This window comes from Musca autumnalis, unplaced genomic scaffold (assembly GCF_047663935.1).
Source record: "Musca autumnalis isolate F117 unplaced genomic scaffold, ASM4766393v1 scaffold_4, whole genome shotgun sequence".
Classification (NCBI taxonomy): Eukaryota; Metazoa; Arthropoda; class Insecta; order Diptera; family Muscidae; genus Musca; species Musca autumnalis.
The window spans coordinates 225,959,998-225,973,725 of NW_027411977.1; the positions used below are offsets into that span (position 1 = coordinate 225,959,998).

At 33.2% G+C, this 13,728-nt stretch overlaps 1 protein-coding gene across 6 annotated transcripts in view; it reads left to right on the forward strand.

Annotated features, from left to right (window-relative positions):
- wnd (Mitogen-activated protein kinase kinase kinase 13 wallenda) overlaps positions 1-13,728 on the forward strand; it is a 96,776-nt gene that overhangs the window by 77,139 nt on the left and 5,909 nt on the right. For all 6 annotated transcript variants that reach the window (XM_073987694.1, XM_073987695.1, XM_073987697.1 and 3 more), the window contains exons 3-6: positions 7,720-8,205; positions 8,273-8,464; positions 8,530-9,186; positions 9,264-9,465. In XM_073987694.1, coding sequence (XP_073843795.1) covers positions 7,720-8,205; positions 8,273-8,464; positions 8,530-9,186; positions 9,264-9,465 — 1,537 coding nt within the window. The remainder of the gene's footprint in view (positions 1-7,719; positions 8,206-8,272; positions 8,465-8,529; positions 9,187-9,263; positions 9,466-13,728) is intronic.

A 13,728-nucleotide genomic window follows, 5' to 3' on the forward strand; every position in this document is an offset into this window, starting at 1 on the left:
TTCTATAGAATAGAAGACCTCCGTAGGGGTCTTCTATAGAATAGAAGACCTCCGTAGGGGTCCTCTATAGAATAAAGGACCTCCGTAAGGGTCTTCTATAGAATAAAAGACCTCCGTAGGGGTCTTCTATAGAATAGAAGACCTCTGTAGGCGTCTTCTATAGAATATAAGACCTCCGTAGGGGTCTTCTATAGAATAGAGGACCTTGGTAGGCGTCTTCTATAGAATATAAGACCTCCGTAGTGGTCTTCTATAGAATAGAAGACCTCCGTAGGGGTCTTCTATAGAATAGATGACCTCCGTAGGGGTCTTCTATAGAATATAAGACCTCCGTAGGGGTCTTCTATAGAATAGAAGACCTCTGTAGGCGTATTCTATAGAATATAAGACCTCCGTAGGGGTCTTCTATAGAATAGAAGACCTCTGTGTAGGTCTTCTATGGAATATAAGACCACCGTAGAGGTCTTCTATAGAACAGAAGACCTCCGTAAAGGTCTTCTATAGAATAGAAGACCTCCGTAGGGGTCTTCTATAGAATAGAAGACCTCCGTAGGGCTCTTCTATGGAATAGAAGACCTCCGTAGGGCTCTTCTATGGAATAGAAGACCTCCGTAGGGCTCTTCTATAGAATAGAAGACCTCCGTAGGGCTCTTCTATGGAATAGAAGACCTCCGTAGGGGTCTTCTATAGAATAGAAGACCTCCGTGGGGGTCTTCTATAGAATAGAAGACTTCCGTAGGGGTCTTCTATAGAATAGGAGACCTCCGTAGGGGTCTTCTGTAGAATAGAAGACCTCCGTAGGGGGTTTCTATAGAATAGAAGACCTCCGTAGGGCTTTTCTATAGAATAGAAGACCTCCGTAGGGGTCTTCTATAGAATAGAAGACCTCCGTAGGGGTCTTCTATAGAATAGAAGACCACCGTAGGGGTCCGTAAGGGTATAGAATAGAAAAACTCCCTAGCGGTCTTCTATAGAATAGAAGTCCTCCGTAGGGGTCTTCTATAGAATAGAAGACCTCCGTAGTGGTCTTCTATAGAATAGAGGACCTCCGTAGTGGTCTTCTATAGAATAGAAGACATCTGTAGGGGTCTTCTATAGAATAGAAGGCCTCCGTAGGGGTCTTCTATAGAATAGAAAACCTCCTTAGGGGTCTTCTATAGAATAGAAAACCTCCGCAGGGGTCTTCTATAGAATAGAAAACCTCCGTAGAGGTCCCTAAGGGTATTCTATAGAATAGAAAAACTCCGTGGCGGCCTTCTATAGAATAGAAGACCTCCGTAGCGGTCTTCTATAGAACAGAAGACCTCCGTAGGGGTCTTCTATAGAATAGAAGACCTCCGTAGGGGTCTTCTATAGAATAGAAGACCTCCGTAGGGGTCTTCTATAGAATAGAAGACCTCCGTAGGGGTCTTCTATAGAATAGAAGACCTCCGTAGGGGTCGTCTATAGAATAGAGGACCTCCGTAGGGGTCGTCTATAGAATAGAAGACTTCCGTAGAGGTCTTCTATAGAATAGGAGACCTCCGTAGGGGTCTTCTGTAGAATAGAAGACCTCCGTAGGGCTTTTCTATAGAATAGAAGACTTCCGTAGGGGTCTTCTATAGAATAGAAGACCTCCGCAGGGGTCTTCTATAGAAAAGAAGACCTCCGTAGGGGTCTTCTATAGAATAGAAGACCTCCGTAGGGGTCTTCTATAGAATAGAGGACCTCCGTAGAGGTCTTCTATAGAATAGAAGACCTCCGTAGGGGTCTTCTATAGAATAGAGGACCTCCGTAGGGGTTTTCTATAGAATAGAAGACCTCCGTAGGGGTCTTCTATAGAATAGAGGACCTCCGTAGGGGTCTTCTATAGAATAGAGGACCTCCGTAGGGGTTTTCTATAGAATAGAAGACCTCCGTAGGGGTCTTCTATAGAATAGAAGACCTTCGTAGGGGTCTTCTATAGAATAGAAGACCTCCGTAGGGGTCTTCTATAGAATTGAAGATCTCCGTAGGGGTCTTCTATAGAATAGAAGATCTCCGTAGGGGTCTTCTATAGAATAGAAAACCTTCGTAGGTGTCTTCTATAGAATAGAAGACCTCCGTAGGGGTCTTCTATAGAATAGAAGACCTCCGTAGGGGTCTTCTATAGAATAGAAGACCACCGTAGGGGTCCGTAAGGGTATAGAATAGAAAAACTCCCTAGCGGTCTTCTATAGAATAGAAGTCCTCCGTAGGGGTCTTCTATAAAATAGAAGACCTCCGCAGCGGTCTTCTATAGAACAGACGACCTCCGTAGTTGTCTTCTATAGAATAGAAGACTTCCGTAGGGGTCCTCTATAGAATAGAAGGCCTCCGTAGGGGTCTTCTATGGAATAGAAGACCTTCGTAGAGGTCTTCTATGGAATAGAAGACCTTGGTAGATGTGTTCTTTAGAATAGAAGACCTCCGTAGTGGTCAGAAAAATTAGTTTTTTTCTTTTCAACTATAAATTCATTCTATGTACAATATTTTCTAACTGTTATACTTGCAAAAAGTCCTATTTCTTGTAGGAAAATGCTGTATTACTCGTAAAAATCCTATTTTTTGTAGAAAACTTACTTTTTATTCTTTTCAACGATAAATCCGTTGTACACAAAATATTGTGTAAGTGTTATACAAACTGTTATACACGCATAAAGACCAAATTCCTGCAGAAAAATAATTTTTTACCATTTCAGCGATTAAAGCGTGCGACACACAATATTTTGTAACTGTTATACAGACTGTTATACACGTCTAAAGTGCTAATTCTTATGGAAAAATATTGTTACAAACGTAAAAAAGCTTAATTCTTATAGAAAAATGTTTATACCATTATACAATAAATGTTTTGTAACTGTTATACAAACTGTTATACACGTAAAAAGTCCTAATTCATGTAAAAAAAGTTATTTTAAGCACTTTGCAGGATGAAGCCGTTCTACACACAATATTTTGGAACTGTTATACAAACTGTTATACAACTAAAAAGTGCTAATTCTTATAAAAAGTGACTTTTTAGCATAGATTTTTGTTTTTAGATTTTAACAAAAATAGTTATACATGTCATATATTTAAACTGTTATAAAAATTCCGCATCTTTGTAATGAGCCTCCCAATTTAAGACAGCCCTAGTGTTCTGATTTCCTCGTGACATTCGAAATAATCATTCAAATGTGATCTATCGCGGGCTGAGGCATTATTGACTTATTGTTACTTTTTTTTTTTGTTAATAAATTAGTTACTGGCCAAAATGAAAAGACCACACTGGTTAACCCCTTTATGGACTTTGAATTTTTTGCTGATGTTTTTTTCCCCAATCGTCTGATAGCTGTTTTATAAGCGTCACCCGCTTGTCTCTCGCCAATCACGAGCTGTTGTTGTTGCGATAATCCAAACAAAAAAACGCCTCTAAAAATGAATAAATTTTTTCTAGAATTATTGCCTGACAAAAAACTCTTCACTTTGACGTCACTAATGCCGTTTTTATAATATCGTAATTCAAGATAATTGTTAACGTCTCGCATTGTTGTTGTTGTTGCTCTTATAAACTTTGTTTAATTGTTTTACACTTTTTGTGTCGTTCGTTTTCTTCTGATTGGCTTTGTGAGATTTGAGTTTTACAAGTAAATCTGATTTCCTGTTTTCAAAATTAGAATTCAAATACGTCTGTCCAACAACTCCAACAGTGAAAGGTCGGCCACACAATAGATGCTGGTTGGCTAATTAGCAAGCCAGCTACTATAACAGAGAAATGTTATGCACAGGTGTTCGGTTTCTTGGCGGAACAATAAATAAAATTTATAGCAAATGTCAAATAACGGTTCCGAAAAAAAGCTTTCTTCTGAAAGCCTATTTTTTCACAATAAAAGTGATTTTAAGTTACAACTGTTATACTGTTACGAAAATAAGATTGGAGTATAAAATCAATATATGAAAAATATATGAGATATTAACTGTTATACCAAGTTTAAATCGATATTATATCAGTTTTTCTTTGATTATTTGAGTAAAACTGTTATACTAACTTTTAAATAAATTTTCTTAATGACTTCCTATTGATATTTTATGCAAAGAAACTGTTATACAAAGAAAAATTGTTGAGTATAACAGTTATATATTGCATAAAATCACAATTGTTGAATAACATTGTTAAATAAAGTTATCCTGTTTTTGCTGGAAAATTTTGTACACCTCTTTAGCAAATTAAACTGTTATACTATGTGGGATTCTAAAATATATCGGTAATTCACCTGAAATTTATAATGGAATACTGTCATACAATGGGCACAGGCTTCAATTTATTTTAATTTTACAAAATATTTGATATTTAAACTGTTATACAAATACCAAATCAGTAATATAAGAGTTTTAGAGGTATTGCTATTGAAAAGACTTAATCTCAATAGAATGTTATTACGACCATTATGAGATTTTAAATGCTATACAAAGTTCTAGACGATAATATAACAGTTTTTCTTTGATTATTTGAATAAAACTGTTATACAAAATTAAAAAATAAACTTTCTAATTACCATTTATTGATATGTTATGCAATTTAAACTGTTATACAAAGTAAAATGGTTAGTATAACAGTTATGTAAAACTGTTATACAACAATATATACAAAGTTCCAATCGAAATATAACAGTTTTTCTTTGACTATTTGAATAAAACTGTTATACTAAGTTATAAATAAATTTTTTAATGACTTCCTATTGATATTTTATGCAAAGAAACTGTTATAAAAAGAAAAATTGGTGAGTATAACAGTTATATATTACATAAAGTCACAATTGTTAAATAAAGTTATACTGTTTCGCAGGAAATTTTTGAATAACTCTTTAACAAACTAAACTGTTATACTATGTGGGATTTTAAAATATATCAGTAATTCACCTGAAATTTATAATGGAATACTGTCATACAGTGGCCACAGACTTCAATTTATTTTAATTTAACAAAATGTTTTTTATTTAAACTGTTATACAAATACCAAATCAGTAATATAACAGTTTTAGAGGTATTGCTATTGAAATAACTTAGTTAAAGATTTTAACTGCTATACAAAGTTCTAGACGATAATATAACAGTTTTTCTTCGATTTTTTGACTAAAACTGTTATACAAACTTATAAATAAACTTTCTAATTGTCATTTATTGATATGTTATGCAATTTAAACTGTTATACAAAGTAAAACGGTGAGTATAACAGTTAGGTAAAACTGTTATACAACAATATAAAATCGCAACTGTTAATTTACATTGTTAGACAAAGTTATACCACTTCACTGGCCACTTTTTAAAGGCTTTTTCTCCAAAAGAAACTGTTATACAATTGGCTATTCTAAAATATTCCATTGATAATACCGACAGTTATGAATGGAAACTGTTATACATGAATAACTTGCCTGACTTTATCAGTACTATACAAAATACTTGATATTTAAACTGGTATACAATTATCTAATCGGTAATATAACAGTTTTAGAAGCATTGTTATTGAAATAAACTGTCATAACGGGTGATAATAGAATGTTAGTAGGGCAATTATGATAATTTCTGATCATTATTTTAAAAAATATCGAATTTTCAAACCGTTATAGGGATTATAATCAATAGTATAACAGTTTTTCGGGGAATATTTTGGAAAACTGGTATACCGTGTGCCAATTTAATCTTTTTGTGGTCATATAATAATTAATATTGGTATTTAAATCGTTATTAGTTGTAACTTTACTAGTATAACAGTTATTTTTAAACTGTTATACAACAGTATAACAGCATAAATGGAATTAGATAACTGTTATAAATATAAATTTATAAAATATCTAATTTTTAAACTGTTATACGGATTATAATCTATAGTATAACAGTTTGACAGGGAATTTTTTAATATTGTATTCTTCATGTGATTATTCTTTTTATATTTAACTACCTCCCAATAATATCTCCAAGGCGCTGAGGCAACATTGTTAAAATTGTTAAGAAATTTTTTTGAAATAAAAAAAAACTGTTATACTTTGTAAATTTACAATTATAACAATTATATTGAAACTGTTATACAACAGTATAACGCTATAAACATTATTAGGGAACTGCAATAAATATCGAATTGTATAAAATACCTAATTTATAAACTGTTATACGGATTATAATATATAGTATAACAATTTTTTAGGGAATGCTATAGACAAACTGACATACAATGTGATATTTTAATGTTTCATTACTCATATTATGATTTCTTTTGGTATTTAAACTGTTATACTTTGTAAATTTGCAAGTTATTCAGTTTGTTTTGTTATACAGTTTTGCAGGGAATATTATGAAAAAACTGTCATACAGAGAGATAATTTAATGTTTTTGACTTCATATAATGATTCTTTTTCTATTTTAGCTGTTATACTTTGTAAATTTGCAAGTATAACAGTTATGTTTAAATGGTTATACAACAGCATAACACTATAAATGGAATTACAAAACTTCTATAAATAGCTAATTTAATAAAGTATATAATTTGAAACTGTTATACGGATTAAAATCTATAGTATAACAGTTTTCGTGGCAATATTATGGAAAACTGTCATGCAGTGTGATAGTTTAATGTGTTCGTCAACATACAATGATTTATTTCGGTATTTAAACTGTTATAATTTCTTAATTTGCAAGTATAACAGTTATTTTGTAACTGTTATACAGCAGTATAACACTATTAATTGAATTGGGAAACTGTAGTACTATGTCCTACAATCAACAATTTCCGAATTTTTTGTTTTTCTATTTAAACTGTTATACTTTGTAAATTTTCAAGTATAACAGTTATGTTTAAACTGTTATACAACAGTATAATACTATAAATGGAATTACAAAACTTCTATAAATATCTTATTTAATAAAGTATCTAATTTTTAACTGTTATACGGATTACAATCTATAGTATAACAGTGTTGCTGGCAATATTATGGAAAAACCATGGTACAATAATTTGGAAGGTAGGTCAGGTTCGAACAAATTGTGAAAAACAAGGCCTGTGTGTATTTGCTTATTCTGTCAGAATTACCATAACTGAATATGCAACAGGTTGTACTGTTTATTTGATATTTTGGATAATTAACTAAAAACGCGAAAAATGAATGGGAGGCTAAGTTTTCTTTACAGAGTCAGCTTCTGTATATGTTCAAAAATTTGTTTCATCACAATGTTGTAAAAAATATAAATAATAAATGTCGTAATAACAATTTTCATTTCGACTGAATTTTAGTATGTATAAAATATTTTGTCATATTTTTCAAAACCATACACATACATACACACTGATTTGAAAGAATAAGCAAACCAATAGAAAAAATTGTAATCAGCTGTTTGCTATGCCCTACCTTGTAATGATTCTACCATGGGAAAAACTGTCATGCAGTGTGATAGTTTAATGTTTTCGTCTACATACAATGATTTATTTTGGTATTTAAACCGTTATAATTTGTAAGTTTGCAAGTATAACAGTTATTTTTAAACTGTTATACAGCAGTATAACACTATTAATTGAATTAGGAAACTGTTGTACAATCACCAATATCAGAATTTTTCATTTTTCTATTGCCTCAAACTGTTATACAAGTGGATTATTCATAATTTTCCCAGACTATTAAACATAAAATTTCACTTAATTGTTGATAAAACTCCAACTAATTTCCTTCACTTGTCTCCCTCTCTTTACAGCATTGCCTGTCTCCAGGAAGACCTCGGTCACCTAGGCCTTGGCGGTCCTACCGATTTGCCTTACAAACCTGAAATAACACATCAGCATCAACACCAGCCACATCAGACAAAAAATGTTGTCGTCGATTTAAGCGATAGCAGTGCCGAAAATACCTGCCAACATCGATGGCCTCCCAATGGAGGGACATTTGGCCATGGTGATAAACCCATCGGTTGGATGTATGGCCTATTGGGTTGTATGAAACCTGTACTCTCTTTTATTGGCAAGGCAGGGGTTATAGAAATAAAAAATCAAAAGACCGAAGATTGGGAAATACCTTTTGAGGCAATAACAGATCTGCAGTGGTTGGGTTCAGGAGCCCAGGGGGCCGTTTTCAGTGGTAAACTGAAAAATGAAATTGTGGCCGTGAAAAAGGTCAAAGATGTCAAGGAAACGGATATTAAGCATTTACGAAAATTGGATCATGAGAATATCATTAAATTCAAGTAAGTTCGGAGAGATAACTTTTTTGAGGTTAGGTAGAAATTTTAATTCATTTATTTCTATTTGCAGAGGTGTTTGTACCCAATCACCGGTTTATTGCATCATCATGGAGTTCTGTCCCTATGGTCCCCTACAAAATATACTCAAAGAGTTGGAGTTTATGTCACCGTCCCGCCTAGTTTCCTGGTCGAAACAAATTGCCTTGGGTATGCAATATTTACATTCCCACAAAATAATACATCGAGATTTAAAGAGTCCAAAGTAAGTAGGCTCAACTATTCCCCCCAAAAAGAGCTCCAACTAATTCCATTTCCTCTCCTTTCCAGCATTCTAATAAGCGCCGAGCAACTGGTCAAGATCAGCGATTTTGGCACCAGCCGTGAATGGAATGAGATTAGTACGAAAATGAGCTTTGCCGGCACTGTGGCCTGGATGGCCCCCGAAGTCATACGCAATGAACCCTGCTCCGAAAAAGTAGACATTTGGTCCTATGGCGTGGTCCTGTGGGAAATGTTAACCTGTGAAATACCCTACAAAGATGTCGACTCTTCAGCCATTATATGGGGTGTGGGTAACAATTCCCTTAAACTACCCATACCCTCCAGTTGTCCGGAAGGTTTCAAACTTCTCGTGAAATTGTGCTGGAACACAAAACCACGAAACCGTCCATCATTTCGGCAAATTCTCTCCCATTTGGAAATTGCCGGACCCGAATTGTTGCGCAGTAAAACCGACAAGCAATATTTTGAAACTCAACGTTCATGGAAGGAAGAGGTACGCTCGCACATGAAAGAAATGACCCAAAATGGTACAAGCATTCACAAGTTTGAGCAAGATTTAATAAGACGCCGAACAGCCGAGTGGAGACATGCTCAAGATATACGCATGGTCTATGAAGATAAGCTGGAGAAAACAAATCGTTTGTATTTGGAACTAAGTGAATGTATGTCTCAGCTGCAGGAGAAGGAAAAGGAAATTGCCGAGTAAGTATCTTTTTAGAGAGAAAGTGAAGTGAAGTGAAGAAGAAGAGAGGACTAAACAACTGATTGTTTGCTTGCAGACGTGAAAAGAAGTTACCCGGCTATAAACCCTCCAGGCGTTTTGGTACAACAATACGTAAAATGCAGTATTATCGAAGAAGACTTAATGCACCGCCCATGATGATAACAGCTGCTTCCAGTAGTCAAACACAAATGCAACACCAGCAACAACAACATCAGCAGGAGCAATCATCAACACCAATTCCAGAAACAACACCGGAGGTAAAACTCAATAGGCAATTTGCAACTCTAGTTTGTGGGGTATATTTTGTATCTACGGATTAGTTTTGTCTTGAGACCCACAGTGGAAGTTTGTGTACAACATTTGTTCCATTATGACCTTTGCCCTAGAATGAGGTTTTGTGGACCATATAGCCCTAAATCCAAATTAACCTAAAATCAAAATAAATTTCTTTCGAGTAGGTCCTATTTAAGAAGGCCAAATTGAATTTGACTTTTAAGCGATTTCTAATACTTTTAACAAATTTCTTTGTTAAGAGACCCATAGTGAAATTTAGTGTAGAATATTTTTTTGGTTCAGAGCATGCCTCTAAAATGACAAATTGTGGGTCAAATCGCCCTAAATCCAAATTAACCTAAAATCTAAATAATTTGCTCTCTATTTGGCTTTTTAAGGGGGCCAAATTGAATTCAACTTTTAAGCAGTTTCTAATACTTTTAAAGAGTTTGATTGTTAAGAGACCCTTAGTGAAATTTTGTGTAGAATATTTGTTCCATTCAGAGCATGCCTCTAAAATGACAAGTTGTGGGTCAAATCGCCCTAAATCCAAATTAACCTAAAATCTAAATAATTTGCTCTCTATTTGGCTTTTTAAGGGGACCAAATTGAATTCGACTTTTAAGCGATTTCTAATGCTTTTAACAAATTTCTTTGTTAAGAGACCCATTGTGAATTTAGTTTAGAATATTCTTTCCATTCAGAGCATGCATCTATAATGGCAAATTGTGGGTCAAATCGCCCTAATTCCAAATTAACCTAAAATCTAAATAATTTGCAAATTAACCTAAAATCAAAATAAATTTCTTTCGAGTAGGTCCTATTTAAGAAGGCCAAATTGAATTTGACTTTTAAGCGATTTCTAATACTTTTAACAAATTTCTTTGTTAAGAGACCCATAGTGAAATTTAGTGTAGAATATTTTTTTGGTTCAGAGCATGCCTCTAAAATGACAAATTGTGGGTCAAATCGCCCTAAATCCAAATTAACCTAAAATCTAAATAATTTGCTCTCTATTTGGCTTTTTAAGGGGGCCAAATTGAATTCAACTTTTAAGCAGTTTCTAATACTTTTAAAGAGTTTGATTGTTAAGAGACCCTTAGTGAAATTTTGTGTAGAATATTTGTTCCATTCAGAGCATGCCTCTAAAATGACAAGTTGTGGGTCAAATCGCCCTAAATCCAAATTAACCTAAAATCTAAATAATTTGCTCTCTATTTGGCTTTTTAAGGGGACCAAATTGAATTCGACTTTTAAGCGATTTCTAATGCTTTTAACAAATTTCTTTGTTAAGAGACCCATTGTGAAATTTAGTTTAGAATATTCTTTCCATTCAGAGCATGCATCTATAATGGCAAATTGTGGGTCAAATCGCCCTAATTCCAAATTAACCTAAAATCTAAATAATTTGCTCTCTATTTGGCCTTTTTTAGGGGTGCCAAATTGAATTTAACTTTTAAGCGGTTTCTAATACTTCTAATGAGTTTGGTTGTTAAGAGACCCATAGTGAAATTTAGTGTAGAATATTTTTTCCATTCAGAGCATGCCTCTAAAATGACAAATTGTGGGTCAAATCGCCCTAAATCCAAATTAACCTAAAATCTAAATAATTTGGCTCTTTAAGGGGCCAAATTGAATTTGACTTCTAAGTGATTTCTAATACTTTTAACAAATTTCTTTGTTAAGAGACACCTTATAAAAATTTAGTGTAGAATATTTTTTCCACTCAGAGCATGACTCTAAAATGACAGATTGTGGGTCAAATCACCTTAAATTCAAACTAACCTAAAATCTAAATAATTTACTCTCTATTTGGCTTTTTAAGGGGGCCAAATTGAATTCGACTTCTAAGCGATTTCTAATACTTTTAACGAGTTTGATTGTTAAGAGACCCATAATGAAATTTAGTGTAGAATATTTTTTCCATTCAGAGCATGACTCTAAAATGACAAATTGTGGGTCAAATCGCCCTAATTCCAAATTAACCTAAAATCTAAATAATTTGCTCTCTATTTGGCTCTTTAGGGGGCCACATTGAATTCGACTTTTAAGCAGTTTCTAATACTTTTAACAAATTTCTTTGTTAAGAGACCCATAGTGAAATTTAGTGTAGAATATTTTTTCCATTCAGAGCATGCCTCTAAAATGACAAATTATGGGTCAAATCGCCCTAAATCCAAATTAACCTAAAATCAAAATAATTTACTCTCTACTTTGCTCTTTAAGGGGGCCAAATTGAATTTGACTTCTATGCGATTTCTAATACTTTTAACAAATTTCTTTGTTAAGAGACCCATAGTGAAATTTAGTGTAGAATATTTATTCCATTCAGAGCATGCCTCTAAAATGACAAATTGTGGGTCAAATCGCCCTAAATCCAAATTAACCTAAAATCTAAATAATTTAGCTCTTTAAGGGGCCCAAATTGAATTTGACTTTTAAGCGGTTTCTAGTACTTTCAATGAATTACTTTGTTAAGAGACCCATAGTCAAATTTAGTGTAGAATATTTTTTCCATTCAGAGCATGACTCTAAAATGACAAATTGTGGGTCAAATCGCCCTAAATCCAAATTAACCTAGAATTTAAATAACTTGCTCTCTATTTGGCTCTTTAAGGGGGCCAAATTGAATTTGACTTTTAAGCGATTTCTAATACTTTTAAGAAATTTCTTTGTTAAGAGACCCATTGAGAAATTTAGTGTAGAATATTTTTTCCATTCAGAGCATAACTCTAAAATGACAGATTGTGGGTCAAATAGCCTTAAATCCAAATTAACCTAAAATCTAAATAATTTGCTCTCTATTTGGTTCTTTAAGGGGGACATATTGAATTTGACTTTTAAGCGGTTTCTAATACTTTTAACAAATTTCTTTGTTAAGAGACCCATAGTGAAATTTAGTGCAGAATATTTTTTCCATTCAGAGCATGCCTCTAAAATGACGGATTGTGGGTCATATTGCCCTAAATCCAAATTAACCTAAAATCAAAATTAATTTCTCTCTTTTTGGCCTTTTTTAGAGGTGCCAAATTGAATTTGACTTTTAAGCGGTTTCTAGTACTTTCAACAAATTTCTTTGTTAAGAGACCCATAGTAAAATTTAGTGTAGAATATTTTTTCCATTCAGAGTATGTCTCTAAAATGACAAATTTTGGGTCAAATCGCCCTAAATCCAAATTAACCTAGAATTTAAATAACTTGCTCTCTATTTGGCTCTTTAAGGGGGCCAAATTGAATTTGACTTTTAAGCGATTTCTAATACTTTTAAGAAATTTCTTTGTTAAGAGACCCATTGAGAAATTTAGTGTAGAATATTTTTTCCATTCAGAGCATAACTCTAAAATGACAGATTGTGGGTCAAATAGCCTTAAATCCAAATTAACCTAAAATCTAAATAATTTGCTCTCTATTTGGTTCTTTAAGGGGGACATATTGAATTTGACTTTTAAGCGGTTTCTAATACTTTTAACAAATTTCTTTGTTAAGAGACCCATAGTCAAATTTAGTGTAGAATATTTTTTCCATTCAGAGCATGACTCTAAAATGACAAATTGTGGGTCAAATCGCCCTAAATCCAAATTAACCTAGAATTTAAATAACTTGCTCTCTATTTGGCTCTTTAAGGGGGCCAAATTGAATTTGACTTTTAAGCGATTTCTAATACTTTTAAGAAATTTCTTTGTTAAGAGACCCATTGAGAAATTTAGTGTAGAATATTTTTTCCATTCAGAGCATAACTCTAAAATGACAGATTGTGGGTCAAATAGCCTTAAATCCAAATTAACCTAAAATCTAAATAATTTGCTCTCTATTTGGTTCTTTAAGGGGGACATATTGAATTTGACTTTTAAGCGGTTTCTAATACTTTTAACAAATTTCTTTGTTAAGAGACCCATAGTGAAATTTAGTGCAGAATATTTTTTCCATTCAGAGCATGCCTCTAAAATGACGGATTGTGGGTCATATTGCCCTAAATCCAAATTAACCTAAAATCTAAATAATTTGCTCTCTATTTGGCTTTTTAAAGGGGCCAAATTGAATTCGACTTTTAAGCGGTTTCTAATACTTTTAAAGAGTTTGATTGTTAAGAGACCCATAGTGAAATTTTGTGTAGAATATTTGTTCCATTTAGAGCATGATTCTAAAATGACAGATTGTGGGTCAAATCGCTCTAATTCTAAAATAACCTAAAAAATCATTTCCTCATTATAAGATCAATTTGATTTCCATATTTGTGAGACATCTAT